Source organism: Phacochoerus africanus, chromosome 12 (genome assembly GCF_016906955.1).
Source record: "Phacochoerus africanus isolate WHEZ1 chromosome 12, ROS_Pafr_v1, whole genome shotgun sequence".
In the NCBI taxonomy this organism is placed as follows: domain Eukaryota; kingdom Metazoa; phylum Chordata; class Mammalia; order Artiodactyla; family Suidae; genus Phacochoerus; species Phacochoerus africanus.
This window is the reverse complement of record NC_062555.1, coordinates 37,344,717-37,370,343: the sequence shown is the minus strand read 5'-3', so window position 1 is coordinate 37,370,343 and position 25,627 is coordinate 37,344,717. Positions and strand designations below refer to the sequence as shown.

Here is a 25,627-nt window from a genome sequence, read left to right as displayed (position 1 = left end):
GAAAGGGACTAACTCCTGAGGTCCTGAGGTTGGCTGAGCACATCCTGATAATTTTCTATGAAAGCCTCGCTATTCCTGGCCATCAGTTGGTGGAGACAAATGGGTTTACTCCAGCACCACACACCATGTGTTCATTCTTTTCTGCCCTCAGCCAGAGTCCCAAGCCGGTGTTTTAGAAGCATGGTTTCATGTACGCACATCTTAGAACTAAAATTACTTCATGGATGCCTGCTGCAAAGCTGAAGAAAACACCCAGAAGGCCAAAGCAGGTATATTTTATTGAATTTATAATGCAGAAAATATGTGTAGTTCCTTAGACATTTGAATTGCTATAAAAATTACACTTTATGGGATAATTATTAATGGTTTGAAGAGAAGCAGTATAAATGAAATATAACTGATACTATGAAAATGTAAAGCAGGTAAGTCAAAATCATAAAATAGTTATTCAGTATTCAGAGGCCTACTTAATATACACATATGAAATTTCTTACACACATATACAATAAAAGCCCATGAAAACCATCACTCTGAAGCTGATCACTGCACAAATATGAAAATAAATCTTTAACCTTCATTTTGTCTTCAGCAAGAGGGTTGTGCGGTTTGGCTTTATGCAAATCACATTATTAAATCATACTTATTATTAAATAATCAAATGTCACATATGTATATAAAGCAGCAAGTGGAAAAAAGTTAATTGTGAAATGCATGAGGCTAAGAGTTAACAGTGAGAAATGTCTCCATAGCCAGCATTCTTTTCTATGATGAAACTAAAATATTATTCAGTGTGTCAGGATATGTAAAAAGGAGTGTAGTAGAATTGTGATCTTAAAAGTTCTCAAAGGAAAAATTGAGACAAGATGAACTACTTGCATAGAACTATGCAAATATATCAAATTAAGTATAAGTTAAAAATGTTAGATATTTTTTTGTTCTTACCAAAAATATACTTTAAATTTGAGAACACTTTCACAGAATCAAATGTCGGTAGTAATCTTCATTTCCTAGCAAGTCAACTGAAAAAGCTGTAAGTAGCTTTTCTTTAAATAAGATTGCTAACCAGAGCTATAAGTTCCTAATTTGGATTTTGGTTCAAATAGTTAAAGATGACTGCTTTGTCTGTCAGAGGTGCCCATGTAATCTAATCAATTTGAGTATACTGGCTGTACAATCCAGAAGCAAAGACCAAGATAACACTTCTTTATCAAGGGTAAACTCTTATATACAGATTGTAAGACAAATATAGACACTTTGGGGGAAAATAAATAAAGACAACACAATAACATGTGTAATAATACAGTTTTGTGCAATTGCACCAAACACCTAAACATAAGTACCATATGTTACCATTCTAACCTGGGCTCCATAGAGGCCACCTAGGCAAACAGCAGTGGCAGACCTTTTATCTCACCATGGCACAAATATAACCACCATACTCCGGTTCAGTTTGATAATTCCCCACCAGCAAGGCATTCTTTTTGGTAAAAAAAATGTAAACATTTTTCCTGGGACCAAGAAACAGGAAACAGGAATCTGTGGTAGAGTTGTTGAGGATAGAACCAACTTTCCAGTAAGGGGAAAAAACCCCAAAAAACCCCAGAAAACCACCAGATCTCATCAGTAGAGAGAAGGCACATTTTGAAAAGTTAAATGAACATTGTGGCTGTTTACAATCTGTGTATAACATACCTGGCCAATTTTCATTTTTAATTTTTTTAATTTTTTTAATTTTTTTGTCTTTTTAGGGCCGCATCTGTGGCATATGGAGGTTCCCAGGCTAGGGGTCTAATTGGACCTATAGCTGCTGGCCTATGCCACAGCCATAGCAACGCAGGATTTGAACTGTGTCTGTGACCTACACCACAGCTCATGGCAACATCAGATCCTTAATCCACTGAGTGAGGCCAAGGATCAAACCTGCAACTTCATGGTTCGTAGTTGGATTCATTTCCACTGCACCATGACGGGAACTCCCAATTTTCATTTTAAAAGAAAGCTTGGAGAATGTAAGGTCTGGTCATAAAAATCATAAACAGAAGAAAATTGCTACGTAGAATTGTTTTAATTCAACAAAAGGGATGTTTTTAACTTACATAGTACAATTAATAGAGCTATCATTTAAGTTGTTTCAGCAAACTTCTTGGGGCCTGGCCCTATGAACCAAAGTAAGTTCAAATCTCTGGTTGAGAAGAACTTAGTTGGTTCAGGTCACTGAAAACCAAAAGCAAAAGCCAAAATCAGGCCTTGATGACCCATCCTGGGGTCAGGAGTTGCCATCTTTGGCTCTGGGAGACGTTTGAGTGGGGAAGTCTGGGAGGCAGCATAGCTTCTAGAAGGGGAAGACCCACCAGGCTGCTGGTGAGGATGAGTCACACTCATTTCAGACGAAGGACTCTGACTTACCTGTCCCCTGACCACAATTCCTCTTCAAAAGCATTGGTTTTCTAAAACTACACATAACATTTCTTTCACAGTTCATTCTTTTAGGAAGTGAATGCTGGCAACCAGGGAGTTGGGGGATTTGCATTATATTGGAGATTATGCTCTTAAACCATGAGGAGGTTTGAGGATGCATATTTTCATTTGGCAAAATGTTAAACTGTTCTAAGTAGGAAAGTATTTTTTAATGAGATATAATTCACATAACAAAATCCACCATTTAAAGTATATAATTCAGTGGGTTTTAGTATATGCACAAAGTTGTGCAATGTCACCACAGTGTGATTCCAGCACATTCTCATCATTCCCCAAAGAAACCATACACCCATTATATTCATTCCTAGTTCCTCCCTTTCACCAGCCCCCAGCAGTCACTTGCTGGTATTTTTTTTTTTTTAAAGTGAGGTGTGAAACTTTTCCTGGGCATGTAGCATGTAGCTTTATATATTTTCATTAGAATTTTTAACACTGAATTCAAGCCATAGACTTTATAAGTATTCTGAGATAATAAAATATCCCCTTTAAATACAAACTATTTTTCCTCCAAATGTTTTCTTTCTTTATACATAAAAAATAGATTTTTCTGTCTATACTGGAGCTTAAAACATGACTACTTTTTTTCTTGCCATTAAATTCTCTTCTTGTACAAGAAGTGAGAAACGTCAATACTCCAATATTGAAAAAGTACAAATGACCAGAGTCCTTACTTGTTTTTTTTGGCCACACCTATGGCACGCAGAAGTTCCAGGGCCAGGGATCAAACTGCCACCACAGCAGCAACCTGAGCCAGTAGCAGTAACAATGCTAGATCTTTAACCTGCTGAGCCACCAGGGAACTCCATAAAGTTATACATGGATTTTCTTTCTTTTTCTGTGCCTGTGGCATGCAGAAGTTCCCAAGATCAAACCTGTGCCACAATAGTGACCAGAGCCAGAGTCCTTATTAATTGTGGGCCATCAAGCTCTCCTTCACACTGCTTCAAGGACTACAGAGCTGAGGGCCAAGGCCTGAAAGGCCAAGCTGATATGTTTTACAGATGAGGAAACGGATCTAATGTGGGTTGGTGACATGACTGCAGGCTAGTTGATAGCAAAGCTAGGATGGTAAACCTCTTTTGGTAGCTTGTAGTATTGAATATTAGAAGTAAATGTCATAGGGTATCTACCGTATTAATCTAATTAATGTCTTTGAATTTCTTCTATATCTTTGATCTAGAGCATGTGATTTTTTTAAACCACTTTAAAAACATTTACATGTTATCTGTTAAGGCTTTGTAAAGACAAGATAGGTTATTTAACCAGGGGGCCCGAATCATTCATTGAAACAGCAAAAAAAGAGCTGAGGTTCTGGAGGGACCCAAGAGCACGGCTGAGATCTGCCACACTGTATCTCTCATCCGACAGTGTCCATAGGATGCACCACTCTATGGAAGAAGCAAACAAGTCATGTACATCCAGTACTCTGGGAATGCAGGCTTCCCGGGGGCCAAGGATGTTTTGGATTTAACCATTGCAACAGTTTTTCATCTGGGTTGACTTTCTGGAACTAGTGCCACTCAGATTGGTAATGGATTTGCTGTCATGCTCATCAGTTCTTTTTTTCACTTCCCTGGAGGGAGGGAGGGAGAGAGAGAAAGAAAGAAAGGATTACTGAGGTAAACTGAACCATAAACAACTCTGTAGAAATAAAATCGCACTGCTGAGCACTTGCTGTGTGCCATCCAGTGTTCTAAATGCTTTGTAGGTGTTGACTTCTTTAATCCTCACAACAATGATTTTGCTGTGCTCCATTTCATACGTGAGGAGACAAAAGCAAAAAAAGTTAAGAAATTTCCCTTAGGTCACACAGCTGGAGAAGTGGCAAGGGCTGGCACTCCCACCACACAGATGGGCTCTAGCACCTGCATTCTGATCATCAGGCCACACGCTCCTGCTTGCACATATGGACACGTGCCCAGGTGCATACACATGTGCACACACTCACACTCATGCACACAGACCACTCTTGCTCTCTCCTGTGGTTTTGCAGGGTTTTCTAGTCTGCCACATGCACAGCTCACTCCTTAGGACTCTGGAACCTGGCTACCACCCCCAGCTCATGCTTAACATTAACAGAAGCAATGATGACTTTATAACCATTCTGTAATTATGCATGATCATGGAGATAACAGCAGATGGAAGTTCCCAAGCCAGGGACTGAGCCTATGCCACAGCAGTGACCTAGCTACAGCAGTGACAATGCCATATCCTTAACCCACTAAGCCACCAGGGAAGTCCTGAGCTGCCATTTATGAAGCCCAGGTTGCTCACTGGAGAGAGGCCAGCAGAGAGATGCCACAGGGAGGAGCACCATGGTGGCAGATATCCAGACCGAGCCACAGCCCATGTCCATCTGACCACAGACACATGAGGCACTCAAGGGAGAGCAGTCAGGGAACTCTCCAGTGAGATTCAATCAATTCTGCTAACTTCAGAAAATAAAAAGTGGTGTTGTTCTAGGCGACTATACTTTGGGTTTTGTTACAGTGTGGTAGATCCTGGGAATTGGCATATTCCCAATATAGCAATGCTGTTCAATAGAAATAGAATTATAATTCACATATGAAATTTAAAATTTTTTAGCAGCCATACTGAAATGTAAAGAGAAATAGGTGAAATTAATTTTATTATTTTCTTTAACTCACTTTTGCAAAAATATTATTTCAGCATGTTACAAAAAAATATTAATGAGGTATTTTAAAATTTTTATACTGTCTTAAAATCCCGTATTTAGGAGTTCCTGTTGTGGCTCAGTGGGTTAAGAACCCAACAGAGTGTCCATGAGGATGAGGGTTTGATCCCTGGCCTTGTTTAGTGGGTTAAGGATCTGGAGTTGCTATGGCTGTGGTGTTGGCTGGCAGCTGCAGCTCTGATTCAACCCCTACCTGGAACCTCCATATGCTGCAGGTGTGGCTGTAAAAAGAAAAAAATATCCAGCATTTAATACATCCAGCACATCTCAGCTTGGATAAGCCACATAGCTAGTGGCTACCAAACTGGTCAGCACAGCCCTAGAAGGAGATAATGTGAGCTAACCTTTGAAGACCACTGCAATTGTGAATAGGAAACTAAAGGGAAACTAGTTCTTACTGAAGACCAGTTAATAAACGCTATGCTACACATTTTCACATATTCCTTCTTTAATACAACATGCACATACACGTACAAAATGCTGACAGGTGAGCATCATTATCTTCACTTCACAGATTAGGAAACAAAGACTCAGGAAAAGAAGAAGGATACACAGTTCAACCCATAACACCCCATAAGACTTAGTTCAGACTTCTGACCTCCAGAACTATCACTTAAACCACTAGGCTAGTGGGAATTTGCTACAGCAACAGTGGGAAACTAATAAAACTTCCAAGTGCAAAGTCTTGACCATTTGGTCATTTAACAAATGTCTCATTTATGCCAAGTCCTGGGATCCTCAACTAGTGAGCTTTGAGAGAGAGATAGATGTCTTCTAAATAAATTGTCACCAGGTCCTGAGAGAGCTGCTGACGCACAAGCACAGCGCGGTGCAGGAACACAAAGGGTGGACCACAGTCATGCTGGGGCGCACCGAGGGCAGGTTTCACAGACATGGAGCCTCAGGAAGTCTTTGACAGCAGAACGACCTCTTGGTGGGATAGGAATTCACCTTCATTTAGTGAGCAAGGGAGATTCCAGGTGTAGGGAACAGCTTGCAAAGAGGCACAAAAGAATTTGGCCATGACTGGAAGCAAAGTCATGCCACAGGGAGGCATGTGTCTATAGATTATCATTCATCGAGGAAGCAAGATAAGAGATAAAAACGGAAACGTACATAAGGCCGGGCTCTGGGGGACTATCAGCCACCTGCTAAGGAGCTCAGACTGTATGCTATAGGTAGGACACCAGTGCGGGGGTGCAAGCAAGAAAGTATTAATTGGAGTTTTATTTACAAAGATACTTTACCCTGATTACAGCGTGGAGGAGGAACTGGTATTGGAGAAACTCTGAGGCAGAAAGTTAGGGGCCTCCTTCACTAAATGGGGTAGGAAATTCTCAGGCCTGAAGCAGAGAGAGAGAAAGGGAGAGAGAAAGAGGGCGGGAGAGAGGGAGGGAGGGAGAGAGAGAATATGAATGAGAATATAAATGGTTTCAAGAAAGACTGCAGAAAGGCCACCCAATCAACAGGGTACCAGAACCCACTAGAGACAGATGGTGGTGAAAGAGGAAGGAGTCAAGATTGATTCTAGGTTACTAATTTTTAATTATAATGTTGGTAGTTTCCTGAGAAAGGGAGTCTAGAAGGAGGAACACTTTTCAAGAAAAATTAACACATTAGGATTTGGATATGTTGGTGGGTGGGAATATGGTTATGGAATTAAAAAAAAAGATAGGATTAAAAATATGAAAGTGGGTAAAAAATGTTTAAAAACTAAAAAAAATATGGAAGTGGGAAGTCACTAGCTAGACATAGTTCTAGAAACCAGGCATTAGGCAGCAGGAGAAAGAGTAAAGAAGAGAGTACAGAATAGAATTCTGAAATGACCAACATTCAAAAGGCAAGCTGGAGTAAAGCAAGGTCCCAATTTTGCCACTTAGTAGCTGTGTCACTGAGCATTCACATTCTCAAGTTTCTTATCTGTACAAAACGTATAGTAATCACAGCATCCTCACAAGACAACTTACATCTCTCCCTTCTGGGAGGTCCAACAGGCCTCCATCAGGTATATATCATGTGGCTGCCTGGTTATATATTTTGTTTTCTTTTTTTACTCTAATGTTAAATTGCACAGCCTATCTCAAATACCCTGATATCTCTACAGAGCTTTTGTGCAGAGTACTCATAATAATGCAGACATTGAGCCTCGAAAGCAAATATTAAGGGAGAAAAATAGGTATCCACATTGTTCACCTGGCTTTCAGTTCCTTTAATCTACCAAAAAAATGCAGGCGTATCCCACTTTAAGGAAATCAGGAAGATATAATCTCAAACAGGTTTAAGCCTGGGAAAATTAGCTCACCGAAAACTACAACATGCTTAAGAATTGCATTCTATTATTATTTTTTACAAAATTAATTTCTTTTTACAGCCACACTTGTGGCATATGGAAGTTCCAAGGCTAGGGGCTGAATCGCAGCTGCGGCTGCCAGCCTACATTGCAGCCACAGCCACGCCAGATCTGAGCTGAATCTGTGATCTATGCCTCAATATGTGGCAATGCCAGATGTTTATCCCACTAAGTGGGGCCAGGATCTAACTTGCATCCTCATGGAAACTATGTTGGGTTCTTTTTAAATATTTATTTATTTATTTTTGTTATTTCCCCAATACAATTTTTTTCTACCGTACAACATGGTGACCCAGTTACACATATATGTATGCATTCTTTTTTCTCACATTATCATGCTCCATCATAAGTGATTAGACATAGTTCCCAGGGCTACACAGCAGGATCTCATTGCTAATCCATTCCCTCTGAGCCATAACTGGAACTCCCAAGAAATGCATTTTAAATGACTCAATCTTAGGGACAGATTTATACCCAGCGGGCTCAGCAGCAGTACTTACTGAACTGATATATCAGACTGAGCTCTTTGTGTTTTTCTCAAATATCAAGCCATTGGCAATTTAAAGCCTGTTGACCTTGATCTATTGCAAAATGTTTAAAGCCTATGGCTCTAGTGATTACAAATTTACTTAGCAATGGACAATGGTTGGAATGAATGTCCTTTCAGCCCTACAGGGAAATTGCATTTCTAAGGGAAGCTTTTCCTGGGATTGAGAGGTTTTCCAAGAAAAGGCAGAGGGGTTCAGGTTGTTAACTAAACATTTATTGGTTCCCTTTAAAAACAAATTCTTTCTCAGACAGTGCAAATCCATATACTTTTCTAGCTCAAGTTCTATGACATGACATGGTATGAAAGGGAATTATGGGAACTCTCTTATGAGATCTAAATCAAGAACTAACATGTTTTGCATTATATATAACATTCTAGAGGCTGTAAAACTTTTAAAGTAGTAATTTTACCTGTGGAAACTACACAATTTTCACTGAAGACTTGGGTACTTGGACAAGCAAATCTGATGGCACAGTATAAAGCAAATTAAAGTCTTTATAGGAGTTCCCGTTGTGGCTTAGTGGTTAACGAATCCGACTAGGAACAATGAGGTTGCGGGTTCGGTCCCTGGCCTTGCTCAGTGGGTTAAGGATCTGGCATTGCCGTGAGCTGTGGTGTAGGTTGCAGACTCAGCTTGGATCTTGCGTTGCTGTGGCTCTGGCGTAGGTCAGTGGCTACAGCTCCAATTCAACCCCTAGCCTGGGAACCTCCATATGCCGCGGGAGCAGGCCAAGAAATGGCAAAAAAAAAAAAAAAAAAAAAAAGACAAAAAAAAGTCTTTACATGTTTGTTTTCTTTCTAATTTTCCTATTTAACACATTGCTAACCTAATTAACCTAGAGGCCTCAAACCAGGCCATAATGTAATATTAATAAAGAATCATTTATCAAGGAGGATTTTTTAATTAGTGACCTTGTTATCAAAATGTTTCTGTACACAGGTGTTTTAAGTAAAGAAGCCACACTGTAAACAGGGCTGCCGGGCTGATGCAACATGCCAGCAGGAGCAGAAGGGGGAAAGGCATGGGCGGCTTCTGGCTTTCCTATCTTTTTGACATAATAAAGAGAATCGATTCTGCACTCTGGGTGTGACCAAAGCAGTTTGGAGTCATTTAACTTTAACATGACCCCACAAGACAATTCAGCATTATGTTATTCAGTGGAGACTGGGCTGTTAAATATAGAATCACAGACTGTCCAAACTAGAAAGGGTCTTAGGGATCATTTTCTTCATCCCTTCCCTCAGGTTACAGATTTGGGATGCCTAAAGGAAGACAGGGACTTAGGGCTCCACAGCTCTTTGAGGCAGAACAAGATTGGACTTTGAGCCTCCTGACACTACAATCCTCCAACATGATGGACGGAAGCCACCAGCCAGGCAGAGGGCCTGACCTGCAGCATACTTTCCTGCTCAGACAGGGCAGCAAATAGCACCCTCCTGTCTGAGGCTAAGGTTGCCCTGAGCCTCTTACTGTACTAAAGTTAAGATTCTTATGAAACAAGAATGTCACAAATGATCAGGAAAAGAATTACATGCCTAAAATTATATTTTTGCTATGTCAGCAATTAAGGATTATTGGCCTGGATTTTGTTAATGCACATTTTAATTTCTTCTCTTTTTTAGGGTATTTAATCCCTTTAGACCAGCAAAGAATCTTTTTTTTTTTTTTTTTTTGCCATTTCTTGGGCCGCTCCCGAGGCATATGGAGGTTCCCAGGCTAGAGGTTGAATCGGAGCTGTGGCCGCCGGCCTACGCCAGAGCCACAACAACTCGGGATCCGTGCTGAGTCTGCGACCTACACCACAGCTCACGGCAAGGCCGGATCGTTAACCCACTGAGCAAGGGCAGGGATGGAACCCGCAACCTCATGGTTCCTAGTCGGATTCATCAACCACTGCGCCACGACAGGAACTCCCATCTTTTCACTTACAGCAGAAACTAGGCAGAAGATATAATCAAACATTGTTATTTCCTAAGAATACTGCAAGGATTAAAATACAGTCAAATCCAGGTTCCTCAGTGGTGCAATTTTCATTCTAATCCACATCCCAAAATGTTATTTATTATCAACCATTGCCTTAGCTTAATAATTACCTGGCTAATAATGTAAAGAAAGTGCTTCCAACTGGCATGATATACAATTTACTTTGTTAAGTTTTTTCCTTTACTTCGGAAAAGGTCATAATAGTTATATTCATTATAGTCTTGTGTTTAAAATCTGGTTCCTGGAAGTGGTTCACACACATCAGCTATTAGCTTTGTGGTGACATTTTGCAGAAATCAATGACATCTCAGATGCACCTGCTTTGTTTGGCAGTAAAGGTATTTTGCCAATGTTCACAGTGAACAAGCAGCATTACCAGCTTTTATAAAAACTATGTTTAATTATTTCTCTAACCACTAATGAAAGACAAGACAGTGTTTCCTGACACGTGCAAAGTTAAGTAAAAATTCAATCCTACATCCAGTTTTCCAAATATAAGGCAAGAGTTTACCGAGCAAGATGGAGAACAGCTTCCACTATATTGGAACCATCTTTGGCACTTGTTTCACAAAATAATGCCCCATAGGTCTGTAAAAAAAAGAAAAGAAATATGTATATATACATATACCATTAAATGAAGGCTTTTATTAGGTTTCCTGGAATGTTAGCTTTTAAAACCAATAAAATAAAATATTCCCCTGTTAAAACTAGTAGTTAAGAAATTGGATTCAAAGTTTCAAGACTTAAAAAAACAGGTTTGAGCCTACTTATTCCAGGAGTAGTTCATAGTCAGAGGATTTTTATTTTGCATCCAAAAAACCCACCCCACAATACAAAATTTCATGGTTTAAGGCTCTTATATCCAAGAGTCACACATGCTACCAAATGTTCTCTATCAAATAACTCGACAGAGACAAATGAACCGCTCAGGAATTCAATGTCCATCAAGAGTATGTCTCCTTTTGGCCAGCAGTTAATACATATCCCCCTTTACCCCATCATCTTTTTCTATCAAGGGTCAGCAAGCAGGTCTCTGTTGCTAAAACTGATGGACATTTTCTAGTCCTCTACTGTTCAACCTCCCAGTGGTTATACATACAATCACTTATCATATCCCTCTGCTTTAAACCTTTTGATACTTTCCATCCCTTTCAAGTCATGTTGAATTGCTTATCCAGCAACAAGGCCTTGCTTGTATGTCATCCTAGCCAACCTCCCAATTTTACCTGACACCACTCTCCCTCCCTCACAATGTCCACGTTACCCTGGCTATTTATTTCCCCAATGCTCCAAATGCCCTCCTATCTCAGGACTCCTGCACCTGCTATTCCCACTACTTAGGTTATCCCATAGCCCCTTCACCAGGCTGACTTCTACCTACCTTCTGGATTTTTAGGCCATCCTCCCTTAAAATTAAAGATTGTTTTCTAACTCTGAAAAGTTGATATTAGGTCTTCCTATTATAAAACATTTTAGCGTTTGTATTTCTCTGGCATAGCACTTGGCCACAACTGTAACTGATGAAGTTTTTTTTTGTATGTGTGTCTTTGTGTAACAAGCTGGAGACAATTTTTCTCAGGAAAGGAGAACTGTGTGTGCTGTGGGGCTGGGTGAGGTTTACATAGTCCTGTGTGGGATGAGGGGAGGGTGTGATGGGTGCTCTGGGGCCAGGAGAGAGGGAAGAATCAAATAATTGGGAAATATTAACACGAAAATCTTTACTCATGAGCCCCCAAATCTAAAGAAAAGCTAAAAAAATCCCACAAATCAATGTATTTCTAGTAGAACTGGGTAGTGCTGCTACTGAGTTTCACAGCCAGGATGTTACAGGGTGAAATAGAGATGGCCTTTGAAGATGCAGGAGGGTGGAGGTCATGAACTATGAACTGTATAATAAGTAAGCAAACCTTGGGAAATCTGAGACATTGTGGGCAAAGAATAAACATAGCATGCAGCCAGGAAATGATAGGATCTCTAGGGAGACATGTGGATTACCTCGGTTTAATGTCTGTCTCCCCCAGAGAGGAAACTACTTGAGGGCAGGACAGTCTGGTTGTTCTCTATCCTTTGCTCTGCCCACAATGAAGTGCTTTTCACATGCTGGATACAATTAAGTATGTATTGAATGAATCTCTTCTGTTTTGCTTAGGTTTTGATATTTATCATATTTGGCTCACAGCTCTAAAATTTAAGAAACAATTGCAACTTGAAATAGTAAAATTGAAACTTCTTTTTAAAGTTCACATGTATATGTTATAGAGCTGTCCCTTCATGATGACAACAGACAACAGTGATAGCAACGTCAAGTCAGACTGCTATGGTACGAAATTCTCATCTGACTCAGGAGTATCTGATTACTTGTTCAAGTAAGACATCATAAGAGGGCCACGTAGCATTCTGACAAGATGATGATAATGCAAGAATAAACACTGCTTACAATAATAACCTGGACAGAAATGTGGTCCATCCTCTATATAAATGCATAACCCCCAAATTATTTCACACGATTCCAACTGAGGATAAATCTTAGAGAAAAGAACAAGTCTTCCAATTGTCTTCACCTGTTCTACCCGGTGACAGAGTGGCACCACCTGCTGCCTTGGCACAGTGACCCCCTGGAACCAAACCCATCTTTTCAAAACAGGACACCCATTCTTTTTCCTTAACCCAGATTTCAGAACTAGAGACAGATTCTAGGAACCGGGGAAGAGTGAAGAGGAAGAAGGGATAAATTTGCCTCCTCTTTGTCATTGATACTCCACGGGGGAAAATGATCACGTGATTATTTTACCTCTACAAGGCGATTTGATTCTTGGTGTAATTATTTACATTCATGGAGCAGAGTGAGGCCACTAGGAGTTCTGCCTGTATAAGGACAGAAGACCCATTAAAGAGAGTGGAGGTTTGTCAGAAAAACCTCTTCAGCAAAGGTAGACAGAAGTGAAAGACCTCTTCCAATTTAGACCCATGTTCAGTCTTACCATGGCCAGTTTTTCTCCACAGTACCCTGGGACACATTTTTGTCCCTCTGCTTCAGCAGCATCACGAAGATCAGCCTTGTTTCCTACCAACATGATAGGAATGCTCTCATGGGCTGCATCCTGCCATGAAGAAAAGAAAAAAAATTGTGCATAGGTGAAACCTTTGGACAAGTTATGAGATGATGATGACAACAGCTACCATTTCTGAATGCCACATGATGTATAGACAATATCTTTAAATCTCAAACTATCTCTTTAAGGAGCCAACCCTTTCCCCATTGCCAGGTGAGAACACTGAAATTCAGAGAGGTTAAATAAGACGTTGTAAGGGCCAGGGCCAGGTCCAAACTGATTCCATCATCTTTGCCATTATACCAATACAAATTCAAGAGACATGACCACAGAATTACATTTGGCTCTGGTGCCCACCTATTTTTCTACAATTTTCATATCAAACAGTGGTGGCTGCAAGTCAACCTTAATATCCCAGGTATAAAACACACAAGTATTCCCTTGGCTCTAAAGGGATAAAAATAGAGTCTGAAAGTTCCACGCTTGCTACTACCTGGTTCATAACAAAAGCAAAACATCAAGGCCAACATTTTTCCCGTGAGCAGGCAGTGCGCTATTATTCAGAGTAACAGATGATAAGATAATGCTCCCAGGGGGTTCCTGTTGTGGTTCAGTGGGTTAAGAACCAGACTAGTATCCATGAGGATGCAGGTTCGATCCCTGGCCCGAAATGGGTTAAGGATCCAGTGTTGCTGCAAGCTATGTCATAGGTCACAGATGTGGCTCGGATTTGGTGTGGCTGTGGCATAGGCTGGAACTTCCAAATGCTGCAGGTGCAGCCCTAAAAAAACCCCAAACAACAAAAAACAAACAAACAAAAACCCCCACCAGATAATGCTCCCAAATCAGCGTATGTACTCAGTCCCAGCATATTCACAGAGGAGTTGGCTGCTTGGATGTAAGATGTGAGAGGCAGTGTTAAGTTGCTTTTTTGTTTTGTTTTGTTTTTAAATTTTTTTGAAAGTGTAGTTGATTTACAATGTTCTGTCAATTTCTGCTGTGAAGTTTGAGACCCTGCCCCTCCCACCACCGGGCCACTGACTGGTTGTGTGAAATCAGGCAAATCTTTTCCTGTTTGTGCCTCAGTTTCCCTGTCTGTGAAATGAAGGGGTCAGTAGGGCACATCCCACCTCTGCAGGTTGGATGAGAAAAGAAGACCACCTGACTAGAACATGAGAAGCAGCAGCCCTGACTGAGACGTGTGGAAATGTCTCTGCGGTGTCTGAAGACATCCAGGTGCTCATCCACTTTGGTGCTTCACCTGATACAACATCAAGAAATGAGCCTCAAAAACAATGAAATTCAACTTCCTTTCTCTTAGACCATTTTCCTCCACTGAACACATCAGAGTGACGCTGGGAAACTGTGACACTGGAAATTGTGACACTAGATGCCCCACCTGTTACCATGTTAAGTAATTGTGTTTGGTGGGGAACTGCTGAGGATCCAAGGGGATATTGCATAGAAGCCATTAAGAAAATATTCACTTAAGCCAGAAATCCGAGCGTCTAAATGATGCCCCAGAGTCATAAAGGTAAATACCAGCACTTCCTTCAAGTCTTGACTCAAATAACACCTGGTGAGACTACCCTGAGCATGCTACCTGCAGCCCACTGCCTCACCGTAGGGCCCTTTACTCTTCCCTCTTTTATATTTACTTCCCATCATGTCATCTCTTTATTTATGTTTGTTGCATGTTATGTCTCTCTGACTAGAGTACAAACACCATAAAGGTAGGGCTTTTTGTTTTATTAATGGATATACTGCAAACGCTAGCAGTCCATGCACAAAGCAGGTACACCCCAAATATTTCTGAATATGTACAAGTTTGGAAGAGATCCCACATCTCAAGTGTCTCCACTCAACTTTTACCCACCTATTCATTCAATAGATCATTAATGCCAGGTAAATGGCCATAATTTTATTATAAGACTTTGTAACCCAGTGGTTTTCAATCTAAGTGTATTAATTCCTAAGTCAGAAGGTCCATTCACCCTGACATTCTACTGCTTCTCAATCCCCTGGCCTATCCCAGTGATCTCACCATTAGTGTCTACTCATATTTACGGCGGCCCTATCAACTGCCCAATACAATTTCCTCAACTTAGAAAAGATGAGCCATTGTGAAGGATAACTGTGATAAATCAAAGTCAGAGGTAAAGTGACCGCTAATTTTAATTTTTTCCCCATAACGAATTCAAGAATTCATCTTGAATACAGTTTTCTTCCTTTTTAGACTCTATGAAAGGTAATATATGAATAGCTAAAAAGGTTTCCATGTGTAGGTGCTTATTTATTAGCAAATTACCGCAGTGGCCCCTGACATGGGCCAAGGCTGGTCACTAAGGGCTATTTCAACCAATGGCTGACCCTGCCTTTGCTACCTCCTTTTCTCTCTGTTTCTCCCTTTTTCTTTCCTTCCTTCCTTCCTTCCTTCCTCCCTCCCTCCCTCCCTCCCTCTATTTCTCTCTTTCTTTCTGCCACACCTGTAGCATGTGAAAGTTCCCCGGCCAAGGACTGAACCTGAGCCAGGGCCAGGGTTCAGTCAATTGAAGCAGTGACTCGAGCTGCTGCAGTGACAATGCTGGATCCTTAACCCACTGTACCACAAGAGAACTCCATGGGCTTCCTTTTCTTGAGTATAATCCAAAGTTTTAAAATGAAGACCAAGTCCAACAGTTTCAACAAAAAAAGTTATTAGTATAGATCTTAAGTAAATGTGGGTATGAGTTAGCTGGGATTCTCCATTCTGCTCTGAACTCACTGGACCTCTGTTCTCTCGAGTGGGTGCCTCTCCTTCATGCACTGGCTACCTTGGAGATTCTTTCTTGACATCAGAAGTTTTTTTTCCTTAATCTCCTGCACACTCTGGTGCTTTTAGGATGGAGCAACAGTGTAGAATCAGGAGGTCCAATTCTGCCTTCTGTCCCTAACCTCTAAACAATTAAAAGCCAGTGTCATAGACTTTGTGTCTCAGGTTTCCCATAAAAAGTGAGAATAACATTACATTTCTTCTTTTCTGACATGTTACAGAGATGTACATAACATGTGGAAAATTTTGTGGAATTAAAATATGGGAGTTCCTGTCTCGGCTAGTGGTTAACGAACCTAACTAGCATCCATGAGGACATGGGTTTGTTCCCTGGCCTCGCTCACTGGGTTAAGGATCTGGTGCTGCCGTGAGCTGTGGGGTAGGTCACAGATTTGGCTCAGATCTGGCATTGCTGTGGCTGTGGTGTAGGCCAGTAGCCGTAGCTCTGATTCGACCCCTTGCCTGGGAACCTCCATGTGCCTTGGGTGAGGCAGTAAAAAGACAAAACAAAAACAAAAACAAAAAAACCCCAAAACTTATGTAAATGTCAATACACTTTCATTGTATTTACGATAATTTAAAGCCAATATTTCAACAAAATTTCCATTTATTTATCCCTGTCTGAGTCTTATTGCCAATTTCAACCAATCATTCCTTTTTTAACAAATGATTTTTATTTTCTCCATCACAGCTGGTTTACAGTATTCTATCAATTTTCTACTGTACAGAAAAGTGACCCAGTCATACATACATACATACATTCTTTTTCTCACATTATCCTCCACCATAAGTGACTAGATAAAGTTCCCAATGTCAACCAGTCATTTCTTATATCACTTTTTTAGTCAGAAAGGAAACATTCAGGAAGATATACGAAAAGGGATGTAAGTGGGAAGGGGGGGAGGGAGTGGGATGAACTGGGAGTTTGGGGTTTGTAGATGCAAACTTACATTTAGAATGGATAAGCAATGAGGTCCTACTGTGCCACACAGGGAACTATATCCAATCTCTTGGAAGAGACCACAATGGAAGATAATATAATATAAGGAATATATATACTCCTGGGTCACTGTGGTATACAGTAGAAATTGGCACAAAAGTAAATCAACTATAATTTAAAAGAATGTAAAAAAGAAAAAGTCATTCATTCTGGTGTTTTACAGGCTCAAACTGATGAATCCATAGCTAACTTGAGATCAGACAGCCATCACTTCTCTGTTTAGCCATCACTGCACTTAATGCCTATTAAAAATTACAGATAACAGACCTGCTTGAAAAATTGCATTAGCCACTAGATTTTTTTTTTTCTAAGATAGTATGCTGAACCATGGCTTGAACTGTAGCTTTGTGGTGATTAATAACTGTTGTAGCAAACCAACCATGGTCAAAATCATATCCTACTTAATAAAATTATTTACCATGAAACAAAGGATCTGAAAGCTCCTCAATGAAAGACACCATCTCATCTGACCAGAAGAAAGTACAAATAGTTACCACAGATGTTTAAAATACCAACTGGTATTTTTGTGGTACCTTGGGATGTGTAAGACCCAAATCACTACCAGAAGAACACAGTTCCTGTAAAATTTGGACCTAGCACGAGCTCACACCCACATGGTGGTTCACCTATACTTCTGGCATGTGTGGAAGCCCTGCTACACCCCCCGTCGCACTGCACACCAGCCCCATCACCCTTCGTTTGAAGAGCTGCTGCTCCTTCTTGGGTTGCCTGAATTTTCACTTGCTGCCAGTGGGGTTCTGATTTCATCTATAAGAAAGCCCAGGAGGTTTCCCCCCCAGAAGCTCATGTGAGTAGTGTGCTTGGCTCAGTGGGAACTTGCCCAGCTACTGAGGAATTGACCAATACTGCCAAGTGCCACTGGGAACCCCGCATCTCACAGCCATTTCTTCCTCATGGCCTGGATCCCTCTGACAGAAGAGAAACAGCATTTCCCAAGACAGCCTGTAACTACTTTCCCACATAATTTTTTTGTTCCTCTGTTTGTATTTCTTACCTCAATCATATCTACCCATTCTCGTACATTAAGAAAGCTTTTCTCACATGTAACATCGTACAGCAGCAAAACACCATCTGCTCTTCTGAAGTAAGACTTGGCAATACTTCTGAATCTGGAAAAGAGAAAAGCATGTAAATAACAGTTCTAATCTGTCAGTTCGGTTCTGCCTCATTCATCTCTTTTATGCTCACTTTTTTCTCATCGTCTAAAACAAGACCCCACTGAGAGGAAGCTAATGGCAACCTATGACTGTCGCCATCCCCAAGGCCTAGAGTGAGCTGGTGAAAGGGAACAGGCTAAGAAGCTAGGCTAGTGATTTAAGAAAGCCCATCATTTTCTCCACCAGACAATCCCAAGAGAGTCTACAAACCCCAAAGCATAGCCAGAAGAAAGTCGAGAGCATAGTTGCTAAAGATTTCAGCCTCAGCAACCAGGTGCCAGAACCAAGGTGTGGGACACAGAGAAGGATGGAAGGAGAAGCATATCGGGGAAAAATTATTTTTTAGGTGGTGGGCAGGGAATACTGTGGGTGGGGGAAGAACTGACCACGTGGAACACTGCAGGGCACATACACCAGGCATGTGGGGTTCACCAGGAAGCGCACACCTCCGCCTAACTCTAAACCAGTGCAGTATTTTACGAGATCTCAAATACGGCCATGCCAACCACACATACTTTTTAGATGCTGATACTCTCAGGCTGCCAGAGAATATATGAGCTCCATGTGGGCAGCTATCTGTGTCCACCTGTTCACCACGGAATCTGAGCTCCCTGAATGTTGCTTGGTTACAGAGGTTGGCAGGCAGGTACCCCCATACTTGCTTGCTGAACCATCGGCTAGAGTGTGTTCTCAGAGTTAGATAAGATTAAAACCTATGCTTGGTGCTTCTGGCCATTGGCAATGAATGCAAGATAAGATACTGTTGCCAGCTGCAAAGTCTGCTGTTTAGTTTGTGTCTCCACCCTGAACCCGGGGAGCTGACCGGGCCCTCCTCCCCATTTTCTGCTGTGCCCTGGCTCAGCAGCTCCTCACACTGTCACCACTTTCAGGAGTGCTACCTCATGGAAATTCATTAGGAAAGGGCACTTTTTCTTTTTTTTTCCTAGTAGGTCACCAGTTCAAAGGAAGCTTAAAGATCCTCTTCTTACATGAATGATGGGTCAGTGAAGGAGGAAAGGATGTGGAAAAAAGTAAGTATTCTTGAAATTCTAACATACTATAGCAGAACTGTATAATCATGAGTTTTTTAAAAAAACAAAACACTGAATATCCTACAAGTTTTGTCTCTGCAAACCTCAGCAGAACCCAAAGCATTATGGAAAGCACGTGCCTCTCCTGCCCAGCCGTATCCCAGAGCTGCAGTACTGTTTGCTCTCCATCTACGATGAGAGTTTTCATTTGAAAATCAACTCCTAAAAAGGAATATAAGAGAACATGGAGAACACAATGTAAACCATTCCACTGGTTTTTACTTTCAAACCCTCTTTAGATGAGACAAGAGCCAATGGGCTGGAGTCCAGCCTGGTAGAGAGGAATGAATCTGGCCTGCAAGGAGAATGACCTTCACATACTAATTATAAGTCAGACCACCCATGTGTGGAGATGCAGGTCTTCAGGTAGGGTGACTTGGGGAAGGATTTAATCTGTGGACAAAAGGAAAATATTCTATTTGTGCATGTAATTAGATGGACCCAGTTATACCTGCGTGTGTGAGCACATGCATATAAATATGCCTAAGTATTTATGCAGGTGTGTGTACATGTATATATGCCAGGCTCTCTAGCGACTGAACCAAATATTATAATCTCTTTATAAATCAAATGGAAGAGAACATTCAGCTTTGTTATCTTGGAGGGTATAACAGAGAACCATAAATTTACAAAGACACCCATTGTGAAGAGGGTAATCAATCCAAGGTTTCTGGTTATCAGCATAAGAACTCTTTAGAAGAAGAAGAAAAATAATAATTTGCATATCTTCAACTCCTTTTATTGATTAGTAAGCCAATTTGGGAAATAAAGATACTATATTTTCTTGGTTCTGAGAGGTATTATTCATGCAGTCTGTGGGAAGGAAGGGAGGGAACATACAGTCATAGGATTTTGGCCATAATGACAAACTGGCCATCAGAAATGTCACTTTATCATCATCAAATGACACCTGATCAGAAAGGCTTTCCTTGGGCACCCTGTATAAAGGTGTGCTTCTCCTAAAACTTATTTCTTTAAATTTATTTCTCATCCATTTCTTTCTTTGGGGACATAAATTCTTTGTGAGCTGGGATTTAGTTGACTTTAGTGTGTATCTGTGGTGCCTACAACTTTATGTGGCTCACAGCAGGACTCAGGAAATGCTGAAAAAAATGAATCTGTCATCTCTGGCTCTAAATTTGGTTTGGTCGATCTTACTGGGTAAATAGATACTTCAGCCCTTTACGAGTCTTTTCCAAATTTAGGTTTTAGTCAAAACATAGTAATAGACAATCACACACGTGCACACACACACAACCCTACCTATACACATATGTATCATGCAGAGAAAGAGAGAGATCTGTTTGTGTCTAAATCCCTGAAAAAAAAAAAAAAACAGAATTGAGCTAAAGAAGATCATGTTTCCATTAGCCACTGAAAAAGGAACTGTACCCAGGGTGGCACTTGTATTTCCTCGAAATTCATTCTTGCAGAGTCTCATGAGGAAACTCGACTTCCCCACTGCGGCGTCCCCGGCCAGCACGATCTTGAAAGCCTTCTGTGAGGCCAAAGGTTTCTGGTTATCATCCACCACGTCTGTCTAGGGGAAGGAAGCCACAGTGGGTGACAAAGACAGTGGCAGCTTTCTTCTACTAAGTTACACAGCACGAACAGTAACAGTGTTCATGAAGAGAAGTGTCTCCAAAGCCACCTACCTGTGGCGAAAGCGCTGAGATGGGCTTTCTCGAGGAGGAGCTCACCACACCACCTTCACTAGCAGCCCCCTGGGGCTTCCAGTCCAGGACGGAAGCTGCGCCTTCAGAGCCATACGTCTCTTCATCCCTTATATCAGGAACCTGTTTTTTTTTTTTTTTTCAAAGTCAGCCATTAAAAAACAAAGTCTTGAAACATGATAGAAAATAACATGAGAAAAAGAATGTATGTGTATGTATAACTGGGTCACTTGGGTGTACAGAAGAAATGGACGGGACATTGTAAATCAACTGTAATAAAAAAAATTTAAAAAACCAAACCAAAGCAAAACGACGTCTTTCATTACGCTTACACATGACAAAGTAATAAAAAGAAAAATTACACTGCTGAAACTACAGTCAATGCTGTTACAGAACAGAGTGGCTGCCAAACGAAATCTGTGAGAGTTTTCCCTAACTTGGTAGAGGAAAACCTTCTTCTGTGTTCCACATACATAATCTTTAAAACAATGCCCATGACAGATGAAGGTCAAATGGGGTGAGATACATATGGAAGATCCGGCAGTGACTTTGGGGCTTACATCTGTGTCTGAAGCGTCACCCCCAAAGCTCTCCTGTGTGCCGTGCGACCTCTGGAATCCCCTCTGGTGCTTGTACTCCACCTCGGAGTCATACTCGTTGGAATCCCTCAGGGTAGACAGGCCGCTGTCAAAGCAGCTTTCGGGCAGGCTGTCAATGTCACAGTTCATCCTCTGCATGGGATCACAGAGGGCCAGCGAGTCACAGTCCTCATCCATGTAGGAAGAGCGAGATGACCTGGCGACAAAGGAGAAGAGCACTGTACCTGAGGGCTGGTGATGCTCAGGATGACCCAGCAGTGGAATCAGACAGCCAGAGAATAGGCCGATATTCTCAGTCTTGCCACAGTGTATTCCATGATTAAGCATCAGGGGAAATAAAAGGCTCAGAGCATTATCAGTTCATTCTGTGCAACAATCAGTCAAGATAACGACATTTAAATCAAACATTTAATAAATGACCTTTATTTCCTGATAACAAAAAGAATTCGATTGCCCAGGATGTAAATGCAATCCCAAGTTGTGGTAAGGAAAAAATGTACTCAGAACACCTGAACCTTTTTATTCTAATGTGGTCAGACCATAGTCTGAACAGCGTGTCCATTTCTGGATAATATCTCTATTGAAGAGGGATGCCGAATATCTGCACTGTGGTGTATGGAATGACTGGCCAATGGGGACCTGCTGGAGAGCACAGAGACCCCTACCCAGTGTTCTGTGATGGTCTATGTGGGAAAAAAGTCTGAAAAAAGAGTGGATGTATGTACATACATAACAGAATCACTTTGTTGTATAGCAGAAATTACCACAACATTGTAAATCAACTATACTTCAGTAAAACTTAAAAAAAAAGAAAAAAGTGATATACCCCTCACCCCAGCCCCCCAGCCCCCCGTAAAAAAAAAAGGGATGCCGAGAACCTGGATGAGAAAGGCAACAGATGACGTGAGACTTAAAACCCTCAGGTTTGAGAAATGGTTCCGTGCATTCAGCTTCAACTGTAATGGTTTTTGTCTTCAAATACTTGAAGAGCTGACACAGAATGCATTTTCTCAGGCTGCATAAGACAAAATACGGGCCAACTGATAAACTCTTCTGGGGGTCACATCTCTAATCAACATGGTGAGAAATGACAGGCAATTAAAAATGTGTGGCCCTGGAATGGTTGGGCATAGAAGATGAGTTTTCTGCCGCTAAGTGATGGCATGTCTGGAAAGACTCCTTTGGGAGAAGTTTCAAACAATGGCTAGAACTCCTGAATCCTATGGATCTCTCCACTTGGGAAACTAACATTTTATAAGTGAGGGAGAAATGAATATCAAATTAGAATCAAAGAAATTGCCTATTTTTTACTTACTTTTGCTTTTCCATTGACTCCTATCAGTATCTAAGTTCATAGTTGAAACAAAAGCAAGGGCTACAACTTATTTAGTTCCCAGGGACCACCCTAGCCATTCGGCATTCATGGGGTCAACAGGAAGAGGCAGGATACATAGGTCTCTAGATGTGAGAAACAATAAGAGATGGATGTTTATAGAAAAGAGAGGGTAATCTTAATATAAGTACAAGCCATGTAAATCTGAGAAGTAAAAGATATTTTGGTGCCATTAGCAAATGTTTAAAATTAACTAAAGGGTAATTAAAGCACTAAACTCTAAATATGTTGCTCAATTATAAAGTCTTTATCCTTGGACATGAATTTCATACATTTCCATCTACCTAGCTAGCTGTGTATTTATTTGTATATATTTTCTTCGTCTCATTTATGAAACTCTCCTTCTGAAGTTGATTTTAGGTCAATCTATAAGGAACCTAAGGAAACCATTCTCATTATAATATAGTACAAATCCAGCTCCATGTCATTATTAGTCAGAACTTTACTTTTTTTTAAGCTATTTCAAATTTCTTTTTTTAAATATTGTTTATTTCTTTATTTAAAAATCTCCCCCCCCCCCGGTCTTTTGTCTTTTTAGAGCCGCACCTGCATTTGGAGATTCCCAGGCAGGCTAGGGGTCTAATTGGAGTTGTTGCTGCTGGCCTACGCCAGAACCACAGCAACCCCAGATCGGAGCTGTGTCTGTGACCTACACCACAGCCCATGGCAACGCCAGATCCTTAACCCATTGAAAGAGGCCAGGGATCAAACCCACAACCTCATGGTTCCTAGTCGGATTCATTTCCACTACACCAAGATGGGAACTCCTATTTCAAATTTCTGATAAGAAATGGAGAAAAAAAACCTCCTGGATTGAAAAATGACCTCTGTGAATACACATAATCTATTTAAAATGTAGGTATAGATCAGACTTTCTCAAAACTAATTTATATACATACCCTTTTAAAAGTAAACTACTCTTATCTGTCCAAAGAGTATTTCTATTACAATTAAATATAAAAAATCAAACAAGTTATATTTTTGTTAGAATTCTCAGAAGAAAATAAAGCTAAAACAAATATACACATTAAAATCTAATAAGGGTGTTCCCATCATGGCTCAGTGTTTAATGAACCCAACCAGTATCAAAGAGGATACGGGTTCGATCCCTGGGCTTGCTCAGGGGGTTAAGGATCTAGCGTTGCCATGATCTGTGGTGTAGGTTGCAGAGGAAGCTCAGATCCCGCATTGCTGGCTAGTATAGGCCAGCGGCTACAGCTCCAATTCGACCCCTAGCCTGGAACTTCCATATGTCACAGGTGCGGCCCTAAAAAGGCAAAAAAAAAAAAAAAAATCCAGTAAGGACAAAAAGCAATACAACTAAATTCACAACATGCTTTTAAGTTTGTTTGTTTGTTTATTTATTTATGCCTTTTAAGGGCCATACCTGTGGCATATGGAGGTTCCCAGGCTAGGAATCGGAGCTGTTGCTGCTGGCCTAGGCCACAGCCACAACAATGTGGGATCCGAGCCATGTCTGTGACCTATACCACAGCTCACCGCAATGCAGGATCCTTAACCCACTGAGTGATGCCAGGGGTCGAACCTGCAACCTCATGGTTCCTAGTCGGATTCATTTCTGCTGCGCCACAACAGGAACTCCTTTTTGTTGTAGATTAATTGACCATAAGTATGTGGGTTTATTTCTGGGTTCTCTCTTCTGTTACATTGATCTATGTGTCTGTTTTTATGTGAGTACCATATTTTTTTTGATGACTGTAGCTTTGTAATCTAGTCTGAAGTCAGTGAGTATGATTCCTCCAGATCTGTTCTTCTTTCTCAAGATTGTTTTGGCTGTTTGGGGTCTTTCGTGTTTCCATACAAATTAAAAAAAAATTTTTGTTCTAGTTCTGTGAAAAATGCCAATGGTATTTTGATACAGATTGCATTGAACCTATAAATTGGCTTGGTAGTATGGTCATTTATACATATAAATGACTGTGTGTGTGTGTGTGTGTGTGTGTGTGTGTGTGTGTGTGTGTGTGTGTGTGTGTGTATTTTGGCTGTGCCCATGGCATGCAGAAGTTCCCAAGCCAGGGATTGAACCCAAGCCATAGCAGTGAGAATGCTAGACCCTTAACCCACTGAGCTACCAGGGAATTCTGTCATTTTAATACTATTAAGTCTTCCAATCTAAGAAAATGGTTTATCTTTCCATCTGTGTGTGTCATCAATTTTTTTTCATCAACTATAAGGTCTTATAGTTTTCTGAGCATAGGTCCTTTACCTCCTTAGAGTTATTCCTAGGTATTTTATTCTTTTTGATACAATAATAAATGGGATTATTTCCTTAATTCTCTTTCTGATAGTTAGTAGATAGAAATGCAACAGATTTCTGTATATTAATTTTATATCTTACAACTTTACTGAATTCATTGATGAGCTCTAGCAGTTTTTGGTGGCATCATGAGGATTTTTAATGTATAGTATCATGTCATCTGCAAAGAATGACAGTTTTTCCTTTCCAATTTGGATTTTTTCTTTTTCTTGTTGATTGCTATGGCTACCACTTCCAATACTATGTTGAATTAAATCAGCAAGAGTGGTTATCCTTATCTTGTGCCTGATCTGAGAGGAAATGCTTTCAGCTTTTCACCATTGAGTATTATGTTAGCTGTGGGCTTATCACATACAGCCCTTATTACATTTGTTCAGGTGTATTCCCATTATACCTTCTTTGTGGAGTTTTTTTTTTTGTTTGTTTTGTTTTTTTTTTTAGGACTGCACCTGGGACATATGGAGGTTCCCAGGCTAAGAGTCCAATCAGAGCT

At 40.7% G+C, this 25,627-nt stretch overlaps 1 protein-coding gene across 1 annotated transcript in view; it reads right to left on the bottom strand.

Annotated features, from left to right (window-relative positions):
* Nucleotides 1-3,676: 3,676 nt before the first annotated feature.
* RASEF (RAS and EF-hand domain containing) overlaps nt 3,677-25,627 on the bottom strand; it is an 81,504-nt gene continuing 59,553 nt past the window's right edge. Inside the window, exons 10-17 of the mRNA XM_047754717.1 lie at nt 21,425-21,659; nt 20,847-20,987; nt 20,584-20,731; nt 19,272-19,353; nt 17,938-18,052; nt 13,039-13,158; nt 10,569-10,645; nt 3,677-4,051 (exon numbers count right to left, since the gene is read on the bottom strand). Coding sequence (XP_047610673.1) covers nt 3,946-4,051; nt 10,569-10,645; nt 13,039-13,158; nt 17,938-18,052; nt 19,272-19,353; nt 20,584-20,731; nt 20,847-20,987; nt 21,425-21,659 — 1,024 coding nt within the window. The 3' untranslated portion in view covers nt 3,677-3,945. The remainder of the gene's footprint in view (nt 4,052-10,568; nt 10,646-13,038; nt 13,159-17,937; nt 18,053-19,271; nt 19,354-20,583; nt 20,732-20,846; nt 20,988-21,424; nt 21,660-25,627) is intronic.